The 25,583-nt window shown below is 41.5% G+C and overlaps 2 protein-coding genes, 1 long non-coding RNA gene and 1 other non-coding gene across 4 annotated transcripts; 3 read left to right on the plus strand and 1 right to left on the minus strand.

Moving 5' to 3' along the window:
* Window positions 1-1,461: 1,461 nt before the first annotated feature.
* LOC135497041 (uncharacterized) lies at window positions 1,462-3,502 on the plus strand. The gene is made up of 2 exons (XM_064786700.1): window positions 1,462-1,822; window positions 2,503-3,502. The coding sequence occupies exons 1-2, from the start codon at window positions 1,682-1,684 to the stop codon at window positions 2,902-2,904; spliced, it is 543 nt and encodes a 180-aa protein (XP_064642770.1). The 5' UTR covers window positions 1,462-1,681; the 3' UTR covers window positions 2,905-3,502.
* Window positions 3,503-6,324: 2,822 nt separating this feature from the next.
* On the plus strand, window positions 6,325-22,753 carry LOC135497191 (chordin-like). The gene is made up of 17 exons (XM_064786937.1): window positions 6,325-6,460; window positions 10,613-10,713; window positions 11,547-11,688; window positions 13,741-13,856; window positions 14,337-14,457; window positions 14,722-14,850; window positions 15,435-15,514; window positions 15,758-15,899; window positions 16,618-16,724; window positions 18,487-18,621; window positions 19,466-19,622; window positions 19,964-20,193; window positions 20,609-20,899; window positions 21,220-21,313; window positions 21,919-22,106; window positions 22,403-22,577; window positions 22,728-22,753. The coding sequence occupies exons 1-17, from the start codon at window positions 6,325-6,327 to the stop codon at window positions 22,751-22,753; spliced, it is 2,370 nt and encodes a 789-aa protein (XP_064643007.1).
* Trnal-uaa (transfer RNA leucine (anticodon UAA)) lies at window positions 17,660-17,742 on the minus strand. Its single transcript has one exon. It is a non-coding gene; the product is annotated as a tRNA-Leu (tRNA).
* A 66-nt stretch (window positions 22,754-22,819) lies between the features above and the next one.
* Window positions 22,820-24,889, plus strand: LOC135497185 (uncharacterized). The gene is made up of 3 exons (XR_010448781.1): window positions 22,820-22,907; window positions 23,398-23,500; window positions 24,251-24,889. It is a non-coding gene; the product is annotated as an uncharacterized LOC135497185 (long non-coding RNA).
* Window positions 24,890-25,583: the final 694 nt, after the last annotated feature.

Consider the following 25,583-nt stretch of genomic DNA (forward strand, 5'->3'; position numbering starts at 1 on the left):
GTAGAAGTCGAAAATGTCCCTCCCGGAAAAGTGTCCGGCGCTATAATTGTATCCTGACGAATTATTGTATGGTTCTATAGAGGCCATAACCGTCAACAGCTCAGAGATTAAAGCCCTCAATGGAATCATTTGTTACCCGGACATTCTATCCTAAAAAATTCCAACTGCTGCACTTGCATACAAAATAACTTGGAGTAATTCCCCATCGCGGAATAACGACAGTGGGCAGTGAGAATTGGGAACAAAAACACTTCATCTCAGCATCGGATGGGGTCGGTGAAGGGGGACAACCTGTGAGTTCCCGCTTCCCAAACACGTGATTTCTAGAACACGTGCTGGATGTAAAGGAAACAAACCCTCTCATTGGTCAATAGCTTCGGCAATCGGAAATATCCGAACAAAACCAAACGACGGGTATAAAATATCACTTCCCTTAGCATCATTAAAACGTTGCAAAGATACGGTAACTAGATTAATGTTTTGAAGTCTTAATCTCGGCTACGAGTTGCAAAAATGCTCAATGAGTATGAACGAGAATCATCATTCGAATAAAGAACACATTCCATGGTTTATTTTTATGATATAATGTATATTGACCTTTTATCAAGTGACCTAAATATGTCATTAAAGCCAATTATATATTCCGATGACTCTCAATGCGTCATTTACTGCATAATTATGAACACAAACATATCGTGTTGGTGACAATTTACTTCTTTAGGTATATTGCCTTATACACTGCCTAAGAAAAGGTTATATTTTGATCAGAACACTAAGAACAGTCAAATGGACATGCTGTCTGATCAAGGAATATTGCTGGGGTGACATCGTCGACTTCGGGGAACCTATGAGTCTATCTTTAAAGGCCCGCGCCATTCGTTAAAAACTTTTATATTTGTAATTGAATTTAAAAATGTCCAATTGCGAAAATACATACAAGATATAAATTTCAACATTGCCGTTGTGTAGACTGATATACTATTTCTACCAAGTTTCTGCACAGTTGCCTGCATGATTGCTGCACAACGGCATTGTGTGCATCAATGCATTATTCTATTATCCTGACCAACGATTAAAAATACGAACGGCGTATCCCTTTAAGGTCGGACACCCCATTAAGGTTTTTTCCCGCTGCGGTTGCTACTACTGAAAGTATACGCTCGGTCCGCGCTTGTCGTGGTGCAACACACTAATGTAAACACAACTTCAAACTTTAAACGAACGGCATAGGCATTTTAATTTTTTTTTATGCTCTTAACCACATTACAAACTTTCATGAGAGAATAGGCCCTGAAAGACTTATGAAAAAAAGGCCGAGTCTCCGCAATTGGCCTGAGTCATTTGGAGGCACTGGTGGCTATTTCAAGCAGGGAGCTATTCAAACAAAGTTCCGGTCATGCGCGCACTGTCTTGCCTGTCGGCGCTCAAAGCATCGCATCAAAGCGCTAGCAGGACGAAAAAACATACAGTAATATCATTACTCCATTCTTTAAGACTTGAATGGGCCACTTGGACTAAATAACGCCAATACAAACACTATACACGACTTGATATTTTCGAACTGGGCCTAGGACGCATACAGATCAGGAAGAAACTGTGTTGACATACCTTCATTTCGATATATATGTAACAAGCTTAGGATTACTAGGCCCAGTGCAGGTTCAGCACAGGCTGGACAGAGATGGCTGGAAGACCTCCTTGGATGGAGGCTAGTCCGCCTTGGATGAAGCTGAACATACCGCGACCGGGACAGTGTCCGAATCCGGGCCCCATGTCGCCCCGGAGGAGGCTGTGGACGGACGGCGACCCAGTATGGATACAGGTCAGTCAATCGTGCTATTAGCATTTGGCATTTCAGAGAATTATCAAATGTAAGGCTCATTCAGTGCTTGACAACGCCGATATCGTGGCGCGTCGTAGCGCAAAATACAAGGCGGGAAGGTCGTTGGCGAAATGAACTACGTGTATTTTGACGTAATTTACGTATTCCTGCTACGTGTATAACTTAAATCTGACTGTACACGAAGACAGACAATACATGTACATTGAGTGAGTTTAAGATGACTATAATGGACAATGTAGCAACGATTACAGTCACACTATTGACTTACGAAGTAATTGAATTGGCTTTAATGAGGGCAAATCATCATCAGATGCAATCTATAATGAATATCATCATTAATGTCATAGACAGGATGTCAATATCAAATATGTTAACCAACCTAATTTGGATAATAGAGATCTGTGAAAAAATAGAGATGACATTGTGATTTACAAGTGAGGGACGGCCCGGTGTAATAGTTTGAAGTGTCGGAGGATAGAATGTCCGGGAACAAAGGATTCTTTTATGCGCTTTTTATCTCTGACGGCGGTCAAAAAGTTGAGGATTTGTCTACAGTTTGGCAAAATCGAGCCACACAGACAACTTACCCCAACAAAATTAGATGTAATTGTATCAATATTTTTCGTTATTATCTAACAACTGCTTTCCTCCATCTTCAGGTGGGCCAAGGCGCCGGGAAGTCGCATTCGACGTCGCTGAGTAAAAGCACTGAAAGTGGTTTCTTCTCAATTTCGCTCAGTGGCAAAAGTGAGGTCGGAACATCTGGTCCTCCCGTAACACCCCTCAACGACAGGTTAAAGGAGTTCGACAAAATATCTGCAGAACCAGAAAACGAGACGGCGGAAGCTGAAAGAACGACTGCTAGTCATGACAATGACAATCGTGACAATATTCGTGAAGACCCGGATCAAGGGATGTCACTTTCTGATGCAGGTTTATCGCCATGTGACGTCACCACTGGAGGGGATATTTCAGTGAGGTCACCAGAGTGTGAGGAGCAAATTAGAAAGGCGATTGGCAGTAACTTTGAAGAAGTTACTGAAAAGAAAGATATTCATTAAAGGGACAACATTGGCGTGGGATGATCAGGTGTGCAGAGGGTAATACTTCTGATCGCCATCATCATGCGCCTCCACCTGCCCTGTCAAACTAGCTTGACTTGAAAAGGACTGCTTGTGATGGTGAGAGGCAGTTTTGGCCATGGCGTACGGGCTTTAGGTAGGCCTATGGTTGCATTTCGTACAAGGATACTGTTAATTGTAGTTAAATGATTTTATAGTGACCCTGTTTGGAACTGTCGCGGTCCTGCTGGAAGCCATTTTATTAAAACCACAACCGGGTCATCCCACGCCCTGCTTGTCTCTTTAGCATGTTTAGGTTAACACAACGTAAATGGTAATCAGGACCAGGTTGTACAAAAGCTCAAAAGTCACGTTATCCTTAACGGTTACGTTAAGTATCATCAAGGACGTTATCTCTTTCAGTTAAACTCATTAAAATGTTCACGTTAAGACTTGACATCTCCGTCAAAGCTGACGTGGTTTTGAACAACTGAGCCCAGAAGACCACTCCAAATACATGTACCTGTCATCGGCATTTACAGTCCAAATCACAACTCGCGTCATAGGTTGCGCGTAATTTACGCAAAAAAAAACAAATAAAAACTGTTTTGTACACAAATGATGTGTTGTTTTCTATCTTATGGTAGACTCCTGTGGACGCTGTCGTACCGAAACATGGAATGGCATTGACCGCTGTCGGAGTCAGACGATACGATAATCTATTTTGGGAAGGTCTCTCTTTCTATAAATCTCTGATCAGCTCGACTAATTTAATCAACCCAGTCTCGTCCGTCACTAACGACAGACGCTACACGTAGGTAGGGGAGGTTTGATATGAGGTTCTCCAGCATGTCCAATGGGGCTGAATTAACAATAAATTCACGACAGCTTGGAAAAGGAAAGCGACTTCAACATAGTCTGGTAGATGGCAGCAGTGTGTGATGGTACACTGTCTTGTATGTGTTACAAGGGAGTTTTCTCAACGCGGACGCGCATCTCATTGTTCGACGTTGAGATCTGCACCGGTTTTGCAAAAATTCTCTATACATGTCTTTTTTGAACGCCTGTCGACACAGATTTGTATGATACGGATGGCTGGAAAAGGACATTATAATGATCATTTTTTACATGGAAAAAATAATTTCCTGAAATATCTCGATCGATTGACTTCATATCGTGATCGATCGAGATATCATCTCGTTTAAATGCCTTATCTCGATCGAACGAGATAATAATTCTGAGTCTATCGATCGAGCTATTTGTTCATGTTTAAAAAAAAAAAAATTTATAATCGTGTGATGCCCTCCTTTTCCAGCAATCGTATTGGTGGGAATCAAGTACAGTCATGGGAGAATCTTCGAACACTTTCACATTGATATTCCACTGCATCTTTACAATGACCATGCGTCGGCACAGAATAGACACAGCACAGACGCGCCTCAACTACACTCCGGACGCAGTGGACCGGCCTCGTTCCTCACCATAAGTAGACACAAATAGGATGGCGCAATGGACTGCCAAGGGAGTCTAGCCTCAACCGGCTATAGCGTAGACACAGAATTATGTCGTCGGGTGACTTGGAGATATTCACCATGACCAATGTCAAGGACTTGTTAATATGGGAAACATTTCACCGAGCGGAATTTTTCACACGAAATCATATCTGAAGTTAGAACGTACGCGTGCTTTTTCGTCCGCAAGGACAATAATTATATTTGAGTTTACTGAGTGAGCAAATCGAAGCAAATGGAACGCCAAAACACGTGGCCTCTTAAAACACGTGGGTACAGAAAAAGAGTCAAGGAAAAACCTTTTAACGCAACACCTGACAAAACCTTAGGAATGTCAAACATGCAAACATGGCGAAAAAACACGTGTGATAGAAATTAAAACATGGTACATGTTTCTAGTGACACTTCAGATTCCGTTCTTTCATCAAACATGTTAAATGAACAATTTTGAGTTTTTACATGTTAAAAAACAGAAAAGTAAAGTTTTTCACCAGCTTTCTGCCTCCATGTAGACTGCGAGGCTACACAGCTTGCCAGACCGCTTGTCAAACACTATCAATGTTCTCCTTCCGGTTAAATACGAACTCCTTCGAAGAGTTTCAAAGGCATCAACAGAATTGGCCGAAGTTTGAAAATAAAATGTTCCCGGTTTTGCATCGAATTAATATGGATTACTGGGGTAACCGGATGCGAAATCGGGAATATTTCGCCGGTTCAAACTTCTGCCGACCGTGGTGTTGAATCAAAGTCCTCAACAGCCAAGTGCCGGGCTATTCTAAACACAAAACATATACCGAACTGGTGTTGATGGTCGTCTCACCAAAACCGCGAGGGTGGAGCTAGACCAATACTGAGGCGTAATGAGGTATCAATTTCTGTTCTAAAACTTATCAAAATGGATAACGAACGATGTGGTTTTAAATGCGTTTTGACTGCTTCCATATTTTGCACCAACCCAAGTGGTTATGAGGCACCGTCGGCGCATAGTGCATTTACACTGTAAACTGCGGTTCATTATTAATCTGGATGTTTTAGAATAGCTTATTAACACTTTTGTAAAATAAATATTATATTTTCAATTAAAAGGCCAGTTTTAGTAATACGCTTGCATTAACATTACCATTTACCAATTGATCGTTGATTAATCAAATTGACAATTTCTCCTAAATAGTATCTCAGTTTACAAGTTTGCAAGACGACGAATGATGTTACATCACTTATCTTCTCAAAACAAGGATGAGTTGCCAATACAATATTTTTAATTACCCCGATCATCACAACAAACACTAATTAAAATCACTAATTAATTAAGTGCATTCAAGACCAATCAGAACTGAATATTCTTCACTTGCTCGGGGCAACACCTCTCGTGTTAGCCAATCAGCGGGCGCCTATTAACCACGTGCAGCCAAGCGGCTAATTTGCATACTCGAGTCGCATGTCACCCAAGGTGTTACTCAAATTAGCGTCATCAAAAGATCCCGAATTATATACCGATTAGCCTACAACAAAGGTTGCTTATTCACTGATCGGCTGTCGAAAGTGTAACTTCGTGTCTTATTCTTACTCCAAGGCATCAACTCGTTCAGCAATACGACAAAATTAGACAGATTGTGTTATTTCAAAAGCGAGTAACGGACCTAGTATTTCACGAATGAGAGTTGGGTTTCGGGAATTCTTTATAAAGCAGCGGGGGATATCGTAAGCAAAACTTTATAGCAGAGTGAAATTGGCCAATTTCATATCTTTTCTGAGCTGCGACATATTTCCTGAGGATACGATACTTTCGATTTGTTGTGAAGTTGGTCCGGAGGATCTCAGCTGATTTCGAAATTTGAGAAGGATTTTATTGGTGCGGATTTGACCTTTTTATATCTGTGATACTTGTGTGTGCTTTCTAGTTATAATCATGGAATTATCTAGGATTACTAGTGCTTTTATCTTGTTTACGATATTATTTTTATATTTTGGACAATGTGGTGGTATTTTGCGGAATCCACTGAAAGCGGACTCGAATCGGAACAAGGAGAGAACAAGGACGCCAGGTAGGTGAAACAGCCATCTTGTTTACTTTTTTGAATTTTCAGATCTAAAGCGAAATTTCATTCCAAAATTGTTTATGACAGTAGTTTTATTAAGAAAACTGCAATGTTACATGCCTTTTGCCAGTACTGCTTGCCAAGAATACATAATTATTTTCAAGTGCGAAAAAGTTTGTTTGATTTTTTAGTCATATATAATAGTGTCTTCACAAAGACAATTTCATAGTTTAATAAAATGTCCTTAGTCTCTTTTAGAAATGTGTTTTGTGGCGCTTCTTTCTCGGCGTAACAACTTAAAAATGTCGCCCTTTTTGGCAATGTTTATTAATTGTTATTTCATCGAGCAAAAAATTGCAAAAACGTCATTTATTTCAATGGCGAAGGACAATGACCCTCATTGACAAAGAGGCTGATAAAAAATACATTTTAAACATCTTGCATCATAATATTTCATCAAGTGTGGATTAAAGAACCCATTTCAAATGAATTAATTAAAATAATTCTAATCGGTACTTATTCGTATCGATATTGTAAACTTTTGTTAACAATCGCAATGTGGCTATGTTTTACATTACAAATACACGTATTTACTAGCAGTATGTTACCATTAGAATATCCTGCGACATACTCAAATGTTTCCCCAAATGGCAATTTTTGTCGAGAAGGCGATCACCGTTTGCACCTGGAAGTCTTCAGTCGTCGATCAGGGGAACGTAGCAAGTTAATGATCGTGCATGAATGGGAAGCGGCTGGACAGTGCCTTCCATTGTTTTGAGTCAACACTCTGAAACTTATCACCAACGAATCGTGTCACCCTGATCGAGAGCATATGATCGACTCACGCTACCTTCCGTGATCTTTGCCTTTGAGAAGCATTGATAAAGTAAGGTAAATTCACCGGGAGTAGAACATTTACTACGCACCAGTAAAAACTTGAATTGAATATTCTCATTGTTTCTACATCTAAAATTGATTAATATTTATCTAAACCTGACTTGACTATACTACTTGTCTCCGGACGCAGTGGACCGGCCTCATTCCTCACCAGAAGGAGATCCATTTAGGATGATGCAATGGATAGCCCAAGGGAGTCTATATATTCGGGTAGCATAGATTCTCTTGTAACACTGTAACTTTACTGAACAGAAAATGACCGTGTACAGATACGAGAAAGTGCCAAAAAGCTTACGACGACGGTGGCGAACTTTCGCATGTGCTTTTTCAACCATAAAAAACTCGTTGATGCAAATTCTCAAACATCATCGAAAACCATGATTTTAGTCTGATTTGTGCTTTTTGTTTACTGAACAAAGCATGCCCCTTGTACAAATAAGCCAAAATTATTTATACATACACATGCTCAGATGGTATTCAGCTTCTTGGGCCAGTTTTGGGCGAAATGCGCTAAATCCAACTCACAACAAACTGAGAACTTGACAATTGCTTTCAATACACCTAATCGAATATTGACAATTTGTAACAATTCACCAACAATGGTGAATTATACGCAATCACTCGAGTTTACATGGAGGGGGTCCAGTCCTGAGCGCAAAATCTTAATTCAACGAAACCTTTGGCGTGAAGAGTGCTTATCCCGTGTAAAAACGTCACACCTTTTCGAAGGATCAAACGCCCGTAGCCGCGAAAAGTGCTGGGTTTTGGATTAAGAAACAGCGGTTATCTGTAAGATCCCTTTCAAACCGCCGAGTCCCTCGTTCATTGTCATTCACAGTGTGCTCACCTCCTTCAATCTAACACAAAATGGGGGTGTTGTTATAAAGTCATGTTTCCAGATGTTGAATATTGCTTGTAACACCCGCCGTCTCTTCGCCGATACTTCTATATTTCGCGGGAAAATATCACTCATCGTGGGGTCTAAAACACGTAGATTCTACTGCAGGAAATTGTACAGGCTCTTTCTGAGACCCATTCTATAAAATATATGAATCCACGTCTGATCTCAAACAGACAGTGCTTTTCCTTTCATCGTAGGAATTCCCCAAGTTAAAAGATCCTCCCTCAGCGGACACCTAGCCCACCCAAAATCCACTCATCCACCACTTGACCTAAAGAGATTGTTGACACTGCGATGGTATTGGACAATGATTTTCAAATCTGCACAGGGTGTCTTCATTCTGATGAATGAAATCGAAGAAATATTAGTTTGTGTCGAATGGATAGTCACGGATGGCTTTATGATTGGCGTTCGCGGGTGTGACTGTGGTGTGACCACCATGGAGCGTTGGTCTGGCCCAGCTGGCTGTGCCAAGGAAGTTAGGATCTTCCTCGGGTAAGCGCCTAGTAAACGTGCCATAGAGACCTCTTCGTGGCAACACAGCGGCGACAGTAGTGGCATGGGAAGCGATCTTCACAGGGAAAATAGCCCCGATAGCCTTATCGTTGACAAATTCAAATTGGTGAAGACACGATTGTCCATCTTGAAGATCAGGTGTAGAAGTTTAATAGGTCCGAGGATAGAATGTCCGGGGAACAAAGGATTCTAGTTTGTGCTTTAATCCCTAAACTATTGACGGTACTGACGGCCTTGGCCTCTACAGAATCATATACCATAATCCATCGAAATACATTAGGACCGGACATTTTTTGGGGGAGGGTCTTTACACTTTAAAACATTTATGGGTGCATTTTTGTGTTAGCTGAAAAAACTCAAAAACCACTCGTATTCATCTTTTATAATAAGCTGTATACGGCGAATCGTGTAATGTAAAAAAACGGCGAAAAAAACCGTATCAAAAGTACCTCGTCATTCGTAGCTCTTCGATCGTGTAAGGTTTGCGAAACTTGCCTATCAACGTTGAAGATTGCAACAAATCCGTGGACTCTTTAGCGAATATAATAGAGCAAGAATCTACTGAACACGACCAAACAACACCAGCTCAAGTCTTCTGTTTTCGTTACTAAATATACCTCAGTAATCAGCCGTCTTCACCTCGTTTTGCCCAGCGCAAACCAACCAGGATGGTACAGCCACACCAAACGAATGATTTCTGACAAAATATAATAAGTGGCCGAAATTCTGACGCGATATGATAATTGGCAAGCACAAACGGAAGTTGTGCGTTCCTATCAAAACAAAGCCTGTTGCTTACAAAATTGCAGTGCATGGTGAATACTCGTTCACGCAAGTGTTGGGAATGCACCTTTCTTTGCAATATATCACCTACCCCCACACGCGCCTTCCCTTCTTCTCAGAAACAGTACACCACAAAAAGCGAAGCTTACGCATCTTATCAAGATATAGCCCGGATACGTTTAAAGGGAGTATGAGGTTCAGGATGCGAATTACGCATCTGAATTGCAAATTTCTTTCTCAAGAAATAAGTTCTCCTGCGCTTGCAAGTCGTCAAGGGAAATTAAGCCTCCATGCTAGTGGAAACAAAGTGCCCGCATAGAATGTTGTTGGGTCGGCGGAGTGGCGCAGCGGACGCCATCCTGAGATTCAGGTTTTTGATACTCCCACCTTGAAATATCGAGAGGCGGAGTATATGGAAAACAACAGGTGCCAGGATGAGTGGACATATCAGTGTACCCTCTGATCATCCCGGTGAAGAAGTAAAAAATGTCACCCTGGAAATAGTGTCCGGTCCTATTGTATTTTGACGGAGACTGGTAGAGAGTTCTATAGCAGCAATGACCTCAATGCCAGAGAGATATAACTGCATAACAGAACTCTTTTTTCCCCGGACATTGTATTTTAGGACACTTCAAGCGTCTACACCGGGTTCGAATCGATTCCTTATTGTCGGTGTACATGTGTGACAGTGGGATAGGCCGATTCTCTCCGACGGCGTGGGTTTCCTCCGGGTGCCCCAGTTTCCCTCTAAACTACGAATCAAGCCAAATATTTCCAAAGAGCACACAACAATGTGCCAAATTCGAGCAAACGCGCCCACCACTCAATATTTTAGGAAAACATCATCAAAAACTGACAGCCAATGAAAACAACAGAAAAGCATAGCCTACAAAATTACGTTGGTGTCTGACGTCATGACACCAACCAATCAGAATGCACCTGACGGAAGCAATGCGTCATCATACAGGTGTAGCTTTTTCGTTGCCGGGTCAGAGAAGAATAAAGTTATCACAACTTGACCTCTTTATATCATTCACTAATTAGTGTTTTTTTTATTTCAGGATGCAACCTGGGAGTTCAATTTTTCGGCCTGGAAGAGGAGTGGCACCCCCGTCTAGAGCCCTATGGCGTCATGAACTGCATCACGTGTAAATGCGAGCCCGTAAGTAGCCTCAATTTATAATGATTTGCACGTATCGATGGTTCTTTGAAAGGTTCACAATCCATATTCACCCAATTTGCTTTGCGGCCAAAAGAAGGTTTCTTGAGAAAATGACGGAAGTGTCCCCGGCGCAGTGAAAAGGCCCGACAAGGTGCAAATACAGTTGACATTTAATTACAAGTATATCCTATTATGTATTCATCGTTACTGAAACATCAGCATCAAGGGACGATGAAAATATGTTTATAGTCATTAAGTTACTGTGATGGTCGTCGACAGATTAATTAATAACTTGTTGTGGTACTTTTGTCATATTTGATGACAGGTTTGTGAGACTGAATCAGGCGAACTGGCGCCGCCGATTCCCAAGCGCGTAATAGCCGCAGTTTCGGGCGACAGAATTATAAGAATCGGTCATTATTTCTTAAATCTTTCGGTTGCACTCTATTTTATTGTACCTTGCATCAGAAGTATCTATTATTCACTACTCATAAGCGCGCCATTATGAATAGAGTATCAGCTGCCCAATAGGCGGCGCTGCTCCTCACCAGGGTGTTAGTATGCATCTCAAATAACTCGGACAAAATTGACGACGTCTCTGTCACAATTTTTCAGTGTCTCGAAGGCCTCATCTGGCTAGTAATTTCAATTAAATGGGTGTATGGGTGCGGGATGGGACGACACTGACTTTGCAACAGTTAATAGGCGTACCATCTGCTTGATTTCTTCTTCTTCCTGGGACGCCGTTTGACTATCGTCTGCCAAGTCTTAATTGTATTGTTGCCCTCTGTTGTTTTCAGTAAATTATTTCTATAACTCTTGCTCACTTTCAGGTTTTTAACAAAAAAGGTGGCATTCGACGAAAAGGCAGCGTGAACTGTCGCAACATCAAGAACGAATGTCCGACGGTCACGTGTCCCGATGGCGATCCTGTATTACTGCCTGACCAGTGCTGCAAGACGTGCGTGGGACGAGGTAAGTCACGTGATTCAATTATAGAATAAAATTTGATTTGCCGACAGTTCTGGTGATGACAGAAGTTTTATGCACTGATCACTAACTCACAGATGCATATTGTTTGCTTATGTTAATGAGACCGTGATCTATTTGAACAATCGGCCAAGTCTCCAGCCAAATTCTAGTGCAATCGCAGGAACTCCTTTTTTTACGCGAACTATGAAAAAAACTTGTCCAAACCTTCACTAGATTTGAAAAAGATCTTTCGAAACAGCACCTGCAAATCAGAATTCGAGGCTTGCTGCAATCTGGCCCCGGCAATTCGTTCGATCAGTGAACTCGTGTTTCACGCAAATGTGGCGAAAAAGGCTAGCACCTGCATTTCACGGGCCAAAATGTTGTCCTTCGTGACTTTTCGTGTCCTTCGGTTACATCTTAAGAAGCCGTATGCGTGTTGGTTGTGTTCAAGTGCTTGTGAATTTTAACTCCGTTCAAAAATTTCAATATTGCATGCGTTCGCATTGAATAATGTTGCAGCAAAGGTTTAAACATTCTTCAAGTGTGAGAACGTGTATGGGGTTTATGATCCTCATGCCGCCGCACCGAGCATTGCCTGGAGAAGCATGATCATCAGTTTCAACCAAGAGGTTCAGAATCAGAATTTAGGTCTTTGGTTGCGGGCATTGCATGTTGTTTTCATATAAATATTTGGCCCTCTGGATATGCTTGAGGTAAAATTTAAGAAAAATTTACAAATTATCCAACGCCGTGAAAGTATACAGTCATACAAATTTCCAGGAACAGAAGGTTTTTTCACTGCAATCATCCTGTGAACGAATCTAAGACATTTCACGAGGAATTTGCATTAGGCGATGATACGAAAAATATTTTCGGTCGTTAGGATGTTTCGTTCAGTTCGGGCCAAGTTGAAACGCTCTCGAGTCCACCGACGCGTTCATTATCCTTAGGCCCTACTCATGGCGCTTATGTCAAAGGAAAACAACGCCAATGAATCGGCAAAACACCCTTCCTTTTCTCAGGAATCTCCTGCAGGCTTTTTCAAAACAAAAATTAGGAAAGGAGCCGGTTTGGCTTGCGCTTTTTATGAAAAATCACAACCCCTCTCGGTTTAGGTGATTCGAACTTTACTCGGTATGTTAATCCCCTTTCCCTTGTACACGGACCCTTTTTCATTTTTCTAGGCCCTTTTCTTTCTATAGTTTCCGGCGCCAGGTAGTCTGGGTCATTAAATTCTTTTAATCGTTTAAACTTTGTATGTCCGATAATTTCCAAACATAATAATTAGTTTTTACAAATTCGGTGTGAAATTGCCGCGTGCGTCTGAATCGTTTGAAATGACTTATGACTTAGCGCGATGATTTTGCTACTCAATGATGTGTTTAACGACACGTGTGATTGTGTTTAAATAGAAAAGAATGAATATTTCCGTTAGTTGTGGGTGTCTAAAAATATCAGGTATAAAAGCAAATAATTTTCCCACCTTGGAAGTGAAAAAAGTACTCATTACCCTCTCTGAATAAACACGATATGGTGATTGAGCTTTTGAAGATCATGTACATGTAATTTGAAAAGCCACCTCCGACATCATTGCCTTTGAACCAGTTTTTACAATCATAGACCCAGATTTATGTCAGTTTATTTAGTGGGCCTACTGACCACGAGAAACCACCAACTTCATGGTGTTTGACGTCACCACGTGTTATGAGTGGTCCCCAGTCAGGTTACCCTACTTCAGGTCTCACTTCAAAACTTTTTTTGTTCAATGTCTTTCTTCTCTATAACCATGAAGTCACATGTTCCCAAAAACTGAGTCCTAAAGCAAAATATCGCCAGGTCAACTTCAATAATTGAAGGTGAATTGGTCATTTCGACCACCAGTTAAGCTGAACCTCACGAATGAAGTAGCCATCAAATGCTTTGCCGAATCACCTTCACTTTGTAACCCTCCCCTGGGCGGTAGATCAGAAACTTAACCTTTCTAGGCCTAAGGTTGCGCCAGTGCACATTCTACATTTCATTCAAAGACTATTTCTCTTTGGCTATTTTCAGCGTCCTATCTAATTGACGGTGCTAAGAATAAAAACGTTATGAGAGACAATCGAGGCGGGTCGAACCACGGAATGTTGGTCGGGGACGAGAGTGACACAGAGTTCATCACAGTTCTCGTTGGTGGCGGATTTAAAGTGGCGGTCAAGACGTCGGCCGTCGCTCGGGGGCGCTTTTCGTTGAGAAAATCTTCACTTTATTACACACTTCAATACAAAAAGTAAGTGCATTCTTCTGTGGTTTAATGTAGAACTCACCGCTTTAAATTTAACTATCCGTCAAAAGTGACATGACTATATTAATATTTTCTTTCAATTTTTTTCAATCAGAAAGAATCCCGCGATTTATTTTCAGCAAATCGATGTCATTTGCAAAGTCAGCGAAAAAAAACCGTCCGTGACGATTGGTCGATTTAGGTTGTAGTGAAAATGTAATTACAAACCGTTTCAAATTATTGATGTCCTCAGTATTGATGTAATTCCAGGTTGAAAAATCCTAAGCTTATGCTACTGACGGACGACAAGGGGGAAGTGCTCTATGAACAGGACCTCTCGAAGAACGTCTATAGAAACGAAGACAAGATATGTGGCGTGTGGCAGATGATCCCCAGCGTCTTTAGAGGATACCTCCAGCAACGGAGGATGTTTGTGATTGTAACGACGGATGATAACCCAGATGGCGAGATCAGGGGCAACGTCTTGACGCATAGGCTGCAAGAAGGTGCGTCAAACGTGTCTTTTTAATTGATATATTTTTGGGTTCGTCTCTCACGGTAGGGGAGGCGAGGCATTGTCATTATAACTCATTGAGTAACATCGAGTTTTTCGTTCTGTCCGAACAACTTTTAAAAATTGGATGGAAGTAGGACCACTCCAAAATAACAACGCTATGCGAGAGTTCACGGGAACTTGCAATCTCCGTCAATCTCCGCAACAGAGGTCACTTTTCCAAATGATCTAATGTTTCTATTTGTTTTTTTTGCAGAGACATTCTCAGCTCTTCTGACGTCAGATTCATCCATAGGAGTTGGTGGGATGGCCATGTTCACCCTCAACCCGAACGACAACACTCTTAGTTTTGTTATCCGACTGAAGGGGGCTCTCCAGTACGAGGGTATGTTTTAACGTTTCTTTAGTGATTTATAATGTGATTTAACTTTTAGCATTGCATGACTGATTACGCCGAAAAAACACAAGTATAGATGCATCCTGGCATAACCAGTGCTTTTCAATATACTCCACCTGTCGATATTTTGTACATGATGTAGAGTAAAAAACCCTGAATCTCAGGATGGTTTAAAATGATGGAAGTGACTATTTCAATGTATTTGGCAAGCCCGGCTTACCAAACAGCGACTTTTTCTTGTCCTGAATGGAGAGCCGAACTCATTAATATTAAAGTAAAGTCTCCAGCTCGCCAAACAGGGTAGATTTTTTACCTGTTTGGCAAGCTCGTGCTGTTTGGCAAGCGGCTCTCCAAACAGGACAAAAAAAGATGCCTGTTCGGCGAGCGGCTTGCCAAATAGACCCGGCCTAAAATGATATGAGGCCATTTTACATGTATTCTAAACCTTGTGCAGTTTACGTTTAATACCACAGGTGCAATATCGTGAACTCTCTTTGGTTCGTCCGTTCCCGTTATGAGAAGGAAGGGTTAACTAAGTTAATTTATCAACTTCACAAAATTATATTTTGCAGAAGCGAAGACCAACGTGATGGTGTCTTTCCTAAAAGATTCAACCATGGTTAAGGAGATTAACGTCATCATATCCAAATACGTAAGTTCATTAGAATTGTACATAATTAAACACGTTAGCCTTAATCATTCTGTTAAAAGCTCCACAAAGTTCGAATATTGCAGTGATATTCTTCTTAGTTTTGACAGGGATTTTAATTAATAGTTAATTTGATTAAAGTGCGTTTTGCAGGTTGAAATGTCCACCAGAAGTAAACAAGAGAAATAGGGCAAGTAAGAGTGAACAAATGAGGCACAATATTACACTTTAACATTCATATTGCAGGACGAAGAATTTTCCGAGCTCTGGACCCAGCTGACAGATAAGGATTCGAGACAGTTGGCCCGAGGAAGGCTTTCCTTAGAGATCAGGACGGAGCGAGGAGTGGTCATCAAGGGGGACATCGGACCAAGGCCGTCGTGCGACAGTGAGTAGAATTTCTTGAAAAGCTTCCGTCGCTAAATTTTCTTGCTATTTTAGGTGACAGTTGTAGCAGTCTAAAATGCCCCCCCCCCCCCCGTGAAAAGTGTCCATCCCAATGGTAACGGATAATGACCGTCAATACCTAAGATAAGAGATAAGCAACGCAAAAAATCCTTGTCCGCCGGACACTATTTTACCATGTCTAACCTATACCGGTGTGACAGCGGATATAGTCCCCCTGGAGTCATAGTCCGGTAGCATTGTATTAAATCAATTAAGCAGCATGATCTATTGTACCGCCAACCCTAACCAAAACATTTAGCAATGCGGGCTATTGTTACACGGACTATCAGCCCTAGGACTACTATCCCTTGCACACCGGTGTAAAAGAAGAAAATGTCCCCCTGGAAAAAGTGTCCGGCCCTATTGTATTCCGCTATCTGGTTCTATAGAGGCTATGACCGCCAATAGCTCAGAGATTAAAGCGCATAATAGAATCCATTGTTTCCCGGACATTCTATCCCAGGACATTTTAAACTTCTACATCGGCACTCCACTTCATGAAAAATGGCAATGACAGCATGAAAAGTCGCGTGAGACTCCAGCGGGTTATTTTAAAAATTTGTGAAAACGCCCAGAAAATTTGGTAGTCTTCAGAAGGAGTACTAATCGACAAATTGATGAACGGTGAAAAATAAACTCTTGTCTTTCTTGTCTTCTAGCTCTGCAGGCTGTCCTCTCAGCATCTGAGGCTCTCGAGTTCAACAAACATGGGGCGGCAGGTTCGGCCATCTTCAAACTGGACCACAAGGGAAAACTACATTACAAGGTAAAATACACTTATATTCATATTTTCCCCTTAATATTCCCCCTTTTAGTTTTCCCCTTCATTTTTTTTTAGAATTAGTAGACTTTATAAGCCTGACCCATTTCCCCTCGTCCGATAGCTTATGGGACCGCGTGCGCGTTCCAATTTTCTAGGGGAAGGTGGGTCATTTTGTCTTCAAAACCAGGGTGTCAAATCCCCGGGAAGACAAAAAGGGGTACTCTGTCAGAAAGATGTCTTGCCACTCGGCAAGGGTGCTTTTTCACATTAACAATTATGACCACTTTACTTACGTTATCTTGGTTCGAGAATAAAAACTCATAAATACTGAAAATGACATGAAATAAACGAGTTAGAAAAGGCGATTTGTTTCATAGAGGTCCCCGCGAGAAAGAGGATCAACGTTCAGATGACAATCCCCTAGAAATTAGTAGAAAGGGGGTCATTTTAGATATTGGTGCAAGCACTGGCCCCCCTTTAATTTGATGAGTGGAGGGTGCCGGGTTTTTTGAGACTCGGTGTACGGGCAGGTGGTATTTTTATACACCTAACGTAGAGAACCTCAATCCAAGAAGAATGAAAAGAATGACGCTTGACTGCCTATAATAGGCTATATAAGTAGTCCCTGATAAAAAACGCTGGAGAAAAATCATAGATGAAGTCATAATTACATGTAGTTTGCAAATTGTTTACGCATTTCAGTTTTCGCATTGTTCGAAAGTATCTTGATTAATAGTTTTAAATTTATCAACTATACGAGCAATAATGGTCACTCGTATATCAAGTTTTAGTTCAACAATTTGACGTTAGGTGTTTATGAGAAAAATCCCACAAAATTTTATCAAATATCATTATCTAAAAAAAATGTATTGTAGATATAAAATAATAATGATAATAATAAAAAGAAAAAAATAATATATAAAAAAAATAAAAGTATCTACCAGAAGTGGGGTTCGAACCCACGCGGACATACGTCCATTGGATCTTAAGTCCAACGCCTTAACCACTCGGCCATCCTGGTAACACGAAATAATGGACGCCTACAATGGTACTGGATAAGCGCGCTATTACATCGGCCGTGTATTCGCATACATTGTAGTACATTGGTAGAGGAGTAACGATCGCGATACATTTAGGTCGGCTTTTCTCCCAATTGCCACATCTTTCCCCGCATATTGCTCGAGCTAGTGTTGATATTGTTTGAAGAAGCTGCATATAGCTTGGTGCTTTTGTTGTCTATAGCAATCCGTGACGACTTTTGGTATGGAAGAATCGAATCGTCTGCTCCCGTCAACTCAAGTCCCGATCCCGGGCGCGCTCAATTCCCGACGAAACTTGCAGTTTTAGGTTTAGCACGTCATCTACGGCCAACTTTGAAGGCCCATGGGTGCTAACAAATAATAATCATGCAATAATAGACGGTTAATTAGTACTTTTATTGGCATTCTAGAGCGGGAATCGGGAATTACTGATGGTTACTCACCAAGGCGCTCTCTTTTGCCACCCAGAAGAACTAAAATATCTTGTCGTTTACTCAGGGTGTATCAAAAAGACAAACGCGTTGTTCTTCTGCAGAGCGGTGTGTTACATTTACAATTAATGCTACGAATGTATTATTCATTTGTTATTTGATTGATTTCCTGGGAGAGATTTTTGGTTAGCCGCCAGTCAGACTAATTTGCCATCATGGTCAAATGTAATCATTTCATAATCTAAAATCTATTTATAATCAATAATCTATAATTTAAGATTTTTTTCGTTTTAGGTTCACATCGTAGGGCTACGGAGTAAATTGACATCATTGACCATAGAGTACGCGGACCCAAAAACAGCCGAGCCACGCCGCGCAACTAACCTAAAAAGCGCTTTCCAGCCGCTGAATGGTTCATTTGGTGGATGGGTAAGTTGAATTTACATGAATTCATTGAAGATAAATATCTGTTGATATTTACAAAAAACAATTGCGTCTACATCCTGACTTTCAGTACAACACACGAAAATATGACCCATGGGAGGGAAGGAGCGATTGACTTTGGCATTCGTGGCCACGCCGTGACGGACTCCTACATTTGAAAGAATAAATACTACTACTGCTATTATGAATAAAATACGAAGCCAATCCTATTACATTGTACATACACAACACGAGTCATCCTCACCCAAGACTTTCCAGCATACCACTGACCACTACCCATAGAATTGATACTACATTACCAAACGGAGCCTAAGAATAGATTTTTTCCTGGTCTTGTCATTGATTTTTTTTGTTCTGTGACGAGACGAGTATTAAGAGACGAGTATCTCACAAGTATAAATTTTTATAAATGTAGTCAATTATTTTCAAATCTGGATTTTATTTCTATTATGAGTAGTACTGACAACAAGACTATTTTAGATACTGCTATTTTTATCTCGAAAGCCTTTGAAGAAAGACAAACAGTTCTTCAGGGGCACTAATTAATAAGTCATTGTGGTCTTATTTTAATTACCATAATATAACATAATTATACATGTAACTTTCTTTTAAAAATATTTTTGTATGTATGTGTTGTATTTGTATATATGTACTGCTATACTGTCTTATCCTTTGACAGTTGTACAATAAATTGAATTTGAATTTGAATTTGAATTTGTGTTGATCCAAAATTCTTAAACTTAAACAGGCAGGAAATGTAAATATACAAAAAGCTTTATTGTTAAAGAACTGTTTACTTGATTGTGATTTTTGTTTCTCTTTCTTGCAGGCAAATGGAACCTACACGCGGGCTGTTGCCATGGAGACGTATATGTTATTGCAGGAAAATATGTACATAAATTTAGGAACAGAAGAACATGGTTTGAGCTCTCTACGAGGTCGAATCTTCTCACTGCCCTATAATCCCTTCATCGACGCTTTTGAAAGTAAGTGTTTTGTTTAAGTGTCATTTCCCTGCCATGCAAATAAGAGGTAATTTTTGTGTGCGATGAAAACGCACCCCGTCCTTTCCCTTCACACTGAAGGACATTCTACTGGACAAAGGGAGACGTTCAATTTACTGTCAAAATCACAAATGTCATCTCTAAATTCGCGTCATTGGCGCCTAACCAGCACGTAGGCCGTGCGTAAAGTCGAGTGTACTGCTACACCTGTCTCAGAAGTCGTCACTACTGCATATTGAGTAGATAATTCAAATTCAAATTCACAACATGTACTTCATTTCAGAATACATATTCCTTAAATGTCTTATTCATATTGTTTCCAGACCCACCTACGGTTCTTTCCGCCTCCACCCTCAGCCCAACCCTGGACACAAGGGCGGCAGCGCACGCCTGGGTCTTCCTCTCCAGTTGCGCACTCCACTACCAAATAGTCGTGCTGGGTTTGGAAAAAAATGGCGTCCAGCTGAGCGGTTTTGCAGAGATCGGGACTTACGTTAACCTCCCAGGCGACGCCAAACAGAAACAACTTGTGAACGGATTCGTTGGAAACATTGTAAGTGATGATTTGTTTTTAAATTTGTTCCTTGTCTGTCGAAGTCAAGTGTTTTCGCTAAATGTTATACCAATGTCATGGTCTGCCATTGATGATGTTTTCGTCAGTGAACTCGTTTTCGTCAGTGAACCTATACAAGCCAGTCTTGACGGAACTTGTTCGCTTCTTATCTAAGGGGAATCATAACGAAGTGAAAACACATAAACTCAACAAAACCAAAACGAACAAAGCAAATAAACTCATTCAATCGGAAATTAGTCCCTCCACTACCCCACTCCCTACACTAGCACTTTCAACTAAAAGGTGGCGAACCGAGCCTTGAAAGTTGTGATGAAGTAAGATCATCCACATATCGGTAGATAAATAACATTTTGGTAGTTATTCCTCCGTTTTAATCTGAATATTTCTTCTGCAGGTTGCGAGCAAAACTGACAACATCGACAAGACCCTTCTAGCCGCACTGGACTCAGATGGTGGATTCTTCCAGATCGCCACAAAAGAACACCCGGGCGGAATCCTCCGGGGAAACCTCGGCCGCCTTCGGAACAAGTGTCATTCAAGCGAGTATGGCACCGTCATGGAGGATGGGGCACAGTCGGTCCTGGACTCGACGGAGCGCTACAGGTGTATGCACGACGGCGAAATGTACGAAGATGGGCATAGTTGGTCACCAGGAGCCGAGGTGTGCGTGTCCTGCAGTTGTAGGGTGAGTGATTTCATGCAGTTTCATGACAACCATTCTGTAAACCCTCCCACCTCCACGCCAGCCGCGAGGTGTATACTCATAAATGACGTTCTCCTTTATCATGGTATGATATGCCCTGTCCTTGTTGAACCATGGAAAAAAACATCTTGACCAAGCAATGGTTTGCATTCACAAACTGATCTGCTCATTTCCTTTGAGTCATGTGGTGCCTTGTCAGAAGGTGTGAATTTCAAACATCAAAGCATCAAAATGGGGAAGATGGCCCAGAAGTTCAACAGAATTTTGGTTTAGACTAACCACAAATGTTTTCCCCTTTTCAGCGAGGCAAGGTGATGTGCCACGACACGGTCTGCCCAGCCCTCAAGTGCAAGAAACCCGTCAGCGTCAAGGGAGAATGTTGTAAACAATGTGTCGGTGAGTTCCAGAGTCTTTTGATAGTATCCATCATTAGGCAGGTTTCGCAAGCCTTAGGTAAAGCTGACGAACGACGAAGGTCGAAGTATCAAATGGCTTTGTCGACGATATTTTTTGGAACATTTTCCCGATTGCTTCTATCACTAAGTACAAGAGATGATTTGCGAGTGTCCAGTGAATTAGCACAGTACTGGAGATGACACCATACTTCCTCATTCCTAAAGGTTGCGAAACCGGCCTATTATCTAGAATTGTTCATCGTTGCACTGAAGAAAGGCGCATGGCCGCTAGGTGCGTGAATCTGTTTCCTTTCCAGTCTGACCATAAAGAGCATTGTTAGTAGTTTGGAAGTAGCTGATCAAAACGCGTTTCATTGCTGCCCATGCACTGGTCTTCGGGGAGGGACGAGGCCTATACCGCAACTGCGTCCCTGGCCCCACACAATACAAGGGAGTTCGGGAAGATTTCTTTAAAAGCAGTTGAGCCCCACATTTTTCAAACGAGGAACTCATCCTCACAGATAAGTGTATTTGAGTTGTGCTTCAAACGAAATAAACGACGATTATCTTTAGTTATAGAAAATTAACAATCCTCTTATATTTCAGATGACGACAGCAAAACGCGGGCACAATCTTCTAGTGCTGCTGCAGGAGTCGCGGCCGTACCACAGAAAGAAGACACCACCAATAAATGCTACTTCGAGGGGGACAAGCGATACCATGCCGTGGGGACAACTTGGCATCCGTACATCCCTCCGTTCGGTTACGTGACTTGTGCTCTTTGCTCTTGTCAGGTAAGGAATACAAATTTCAGGGGTTTGTGCGGCCAGTTTGTCACAGCTGAACCTTTTTTGGCAATCACCTTATATAAGGCAGCTTTCAAAACCTTTACGAACGACGAAGTTCCAAGGTTTGTGGTGTCATATCATGTCATGCATCTTTGTTGGTTTTCGGAGGCTTAATAATACCCAGACATACAAATTATTTTCGCTCCTCAGTTTTCTTCGGGCCTCCTTTGTCTTCAGTTGTCCAGCTTACAACTTGTGTTCTCAACCCCATGTTCATTGAAATATTGATTCTTTCTCTGCAGCCTGGCGAGGGTAAAAACGAAGTGAACTGTAAGAAGATAGCCTGCCCTGCCCTACCCTGTCCCGAGGCGGACGCCTTCAGACGTAACGAGACGGACTGTTGCCGGGTGTGCCCCGAGCGGAAGGGGTTGAAGCCGGGAGAGAAGCCTCTGCAGGGAGACGCCCCTGACGCATTACGTGAGTATTTCCCCGCCTTTTGGTTAAGAATAACTGTACAAAACATCATAATAATACGTACTTAAGTTCAGCAGGATGTCGCCGCGAAAACTTCTCTCGTTCGAGACAACTAAGTCTTCTTGTTCGGTATCGATTCCATAATCGTTACAGGTCCAAAACACGCGGTACTTCAGTGAGACAGGTATTCGACCTCCTTTGACAAGTATGTTTAACGGCTCTACTTACTTTTCAGCATGCAACTTCGGAAATTCACTGATACCAGATGGTTCAAGATGGCAGCCAAAAGTTGGCGACATCGGAACAATCAAATGTGTTTCTTGTAGATGCAAGGTGAGTTGATCCTTTCTTTGATAATTTAGCAACAAGACTATGCTTGACTGTCAAACTTCGTGGTGTAGGGAAATACTGAGATTCAATCTATGATACTCAGAGACTCAGATGTAATCTGTGAACCATGACCCAGTCGGAGGTGTACTAAAACGGATACCGATGTGTACGCAGTCAACACCATCGGCGGAAGTTCGAACAACATTTTCAGCTTTTCTATCCGGTTGCGCATGCGCATGAATAACAACACCAATCGACTCATTCATGCGCTCGCGTATTAACCGGATGCAAAATCTGGATCAAACGTCTCCAGGAAAACTTCTCGGCTCATGACCCAGATTCAGTCCTCCAAGAAGTAGTGGCCGGTATTTTGATAATCAAGAGCTGCCATTATCCCTGGTGCTTATTACTAAGCTGTATTCTTGCTTGTAATTCTTGCCTTGCCTTATCTTCTTCTCTTGCTTATCTCCGCTTTTTGTGCTTCCTATTGCAGAAAGGAAAAATCAAATGCAGGCGCCAGAAATGCCCTAAACCACCGTGCAAGAAGAAATATAGAATTACGCCCAAGGATCAATGCTGCCCTATATGTAACCCTGGTAAGTTCTTCAACGGAAATGAGAAAGACGCGAATCGGGAACGGATGGGTAGTCGTCTAGTACAAGGGACAACTTGGGCATCGGATTAACCTGACCAGGAGGATAATGCCCCTGCTTGACACCATGCGCCGCCACTAGTAGTGTCACACCAATGCTGATCTTTAATAATGATTTTTGCCAGTGTTACCAGACAGTTTTGGATATGGCTTGTGGATTTCAGACAGGCCTATGGGTTCACCACGTTCTCGTGCATTGCCAGATTTATTGCAGTTCGACGATTTTTCAATGATCCTGTTTGGTGATGTTGCGGTCCTGCTGGAAGCCTTTTTTGAATGAAAAACCAACATATCTCATGCCTATAAGTTGTCCCTTTAAGGACGGAAAGTAAAATTCGAATTCGGACGATTTCTTCTTCCGTAGGAGGAATAACATAGCTAATACAAGTGTGTCAGATGACTTTGGCCAGCCCTTGGTGTAAAACACTGTGGAATTATAAACCTACACGCTACAAACTGCATTTGAGTCGCCACTTGATATGAATGAGTGTAAAAAAAGAAAACAATGGTGTTCGCATTGTTTTGTTATAGTGGCCAGGAGCCGTTCAAAATATTGCCCACATCGAATCTTTTTCTCGATGACCAACCATTTCTTATGCGTTTGGTTACATCAAAAGGACGGAGCTGATTTACAAAATTTGATTCAAGATAATGACGTTGAAAATATTCTGATTTTTTTGCTTCCTCTTTGCAGATGGCGAAACTGACAAGACGACTAGCGGTAAATCTGGGAAAGCGAAGAAACGGAAGAATCGGAAGGGGAAGAAAATCAAGGATCAGTTAAGAGAAAGGGTTAACATATTTAGTAATACTAGCCAATGAGTGAACGGGATAAATATGACGTCATTGATGAAGAGCCAATCCGAAGAAGTATACCGTGTTGAGTGTGCCAGTCGTGTTTTGTGTGTGTATTCACCTCGTTTCCAAGAGACTCGACCGATATATCTGGAATGTGAGATATACATCAAGCTTGTTGAACAGACTCTTGATTGAAACTATAGGCGTGTGGTGTACTGAATTCGAATAAGAGTTGCATGCGTCGGATACAACGGACCGATATGACATTACAATGCATAGATAACATTTTCCCGTTTGTCCGAATTGGCGCATTTTTCCTATCGATTGTTATTATAAATATTGCATTAAACTTTTGCCCAGAATCCTTTGCTTGATGGGATGATTTATACGGATTGTTAACTGTTGTATAGTAAGACGCATCCGTCAGGCAGATAGATGTCCAGTCTTCTATTTATTTATTCTATATCAGCAGACGATACGCTTGATCATTGATACGGATGATAGTGACCATGTAAGGTATTGGCTTGAAAGAATTTGAAACATCCTTACAACTGATATCTAAACAACTTCATCGGATCTCTTTTTTAAGATTGTCAATATTTTAATTTTGAGTTAGATCCAAAATATTGTTACCTTAGACAAAGTTTCACCATTTTCTCCAAATGGCATCATCAGGTCTGATGATTTCCAGTAGATGGCAGCACTGAAATTTGAAGTTCTGGCTGAAGGAACAGAAATAACGGCCAGAACTGCAGATTTCCAGTGCTGCCATCTACTGGAAATCATCAGACCTGATGATGCCATTTGGAGAAAATGGTGAAAACTTTGTCTAAGGTAACAATATTTTGGATCTAACTCAAAATTAAAACATTGACATCCTTACAACTGAATATGAAACTCCATGTAAAACACAGACGGGGGGGGGGGGGGTCCAGAGGGTGCCGGTTAATTGCACATTTTGACAAGCCCTTATATCTAGCCAAATGGAGATGCTGCGTATTCCTGTGTCAATTTCAAAAAGTCATATATGATGGCCGATACTAGTGCCAAGGGTGGCATTCCATTGATTGCGATTTGAAGCGATATCGCACAATCTCGCAATATATGCGACCTGGGTCATGAAATAACGACGCACTGCCGTATTTGTAGTCGGAATCGCACTTCATGGAAACATATCCGTCGTAAAGGTAGGTTTCCACTTGGTGCGATAGGGAAACGCGCGCGTCATG

The sequence above is a fragment of the Lineus longissimus genome, chromosome 12 (genome assembly GCF_910592395.1).
Source record: "Lineus longissimus chromosome 12, tnLinLong1.2, whole genome shotgun sequence".
Taxonomy (NCBI): Eukaryota; Metazoa; Nemertea; class Pilidiophora; order Heteronemertea; family Lineidae; genus Lineus; species Lineus longissimus.

Bases quoted from the DNA above. Each gene is read 5' to 3' on its own strand.
- LOC135497041 (XM_064786700.1), top strand. From the start codon at position 1,682: ATGGCTGGAAGACCTCCTTGGATGGAGGCTAGTCCGCCTTGGATGAAG. The intron at 1,823-2,502 runs GTCAGTCAATCG...CTCCATCTTCAG, and splicing joins GCGACCCAGTATGGATACAG to GTGGGCCAAGGCGCCGGGAA.
- LOC135497191 (XM_064786937.1), top strand. From the start codon at position 6,325: ATGGAATTATCTAGGATTACTAGTGCTTTTATCTTGTTTACGATATTA. The intron at 13,857-14,336 runs GTTGGTGGCGGA...GGCGTGTGGCAG, and splicing joins CAGAGTTCATCACAGTTCTC to ATGATCCCCAGCGTCTTTAG. The intron at 15,515-15,757 runs GTAAGTTCATTA...TTCATATTGCAG, and splicing joins ACGTCATCATATCCAAATAC to GACGAAGAATTTTCCGAGCT.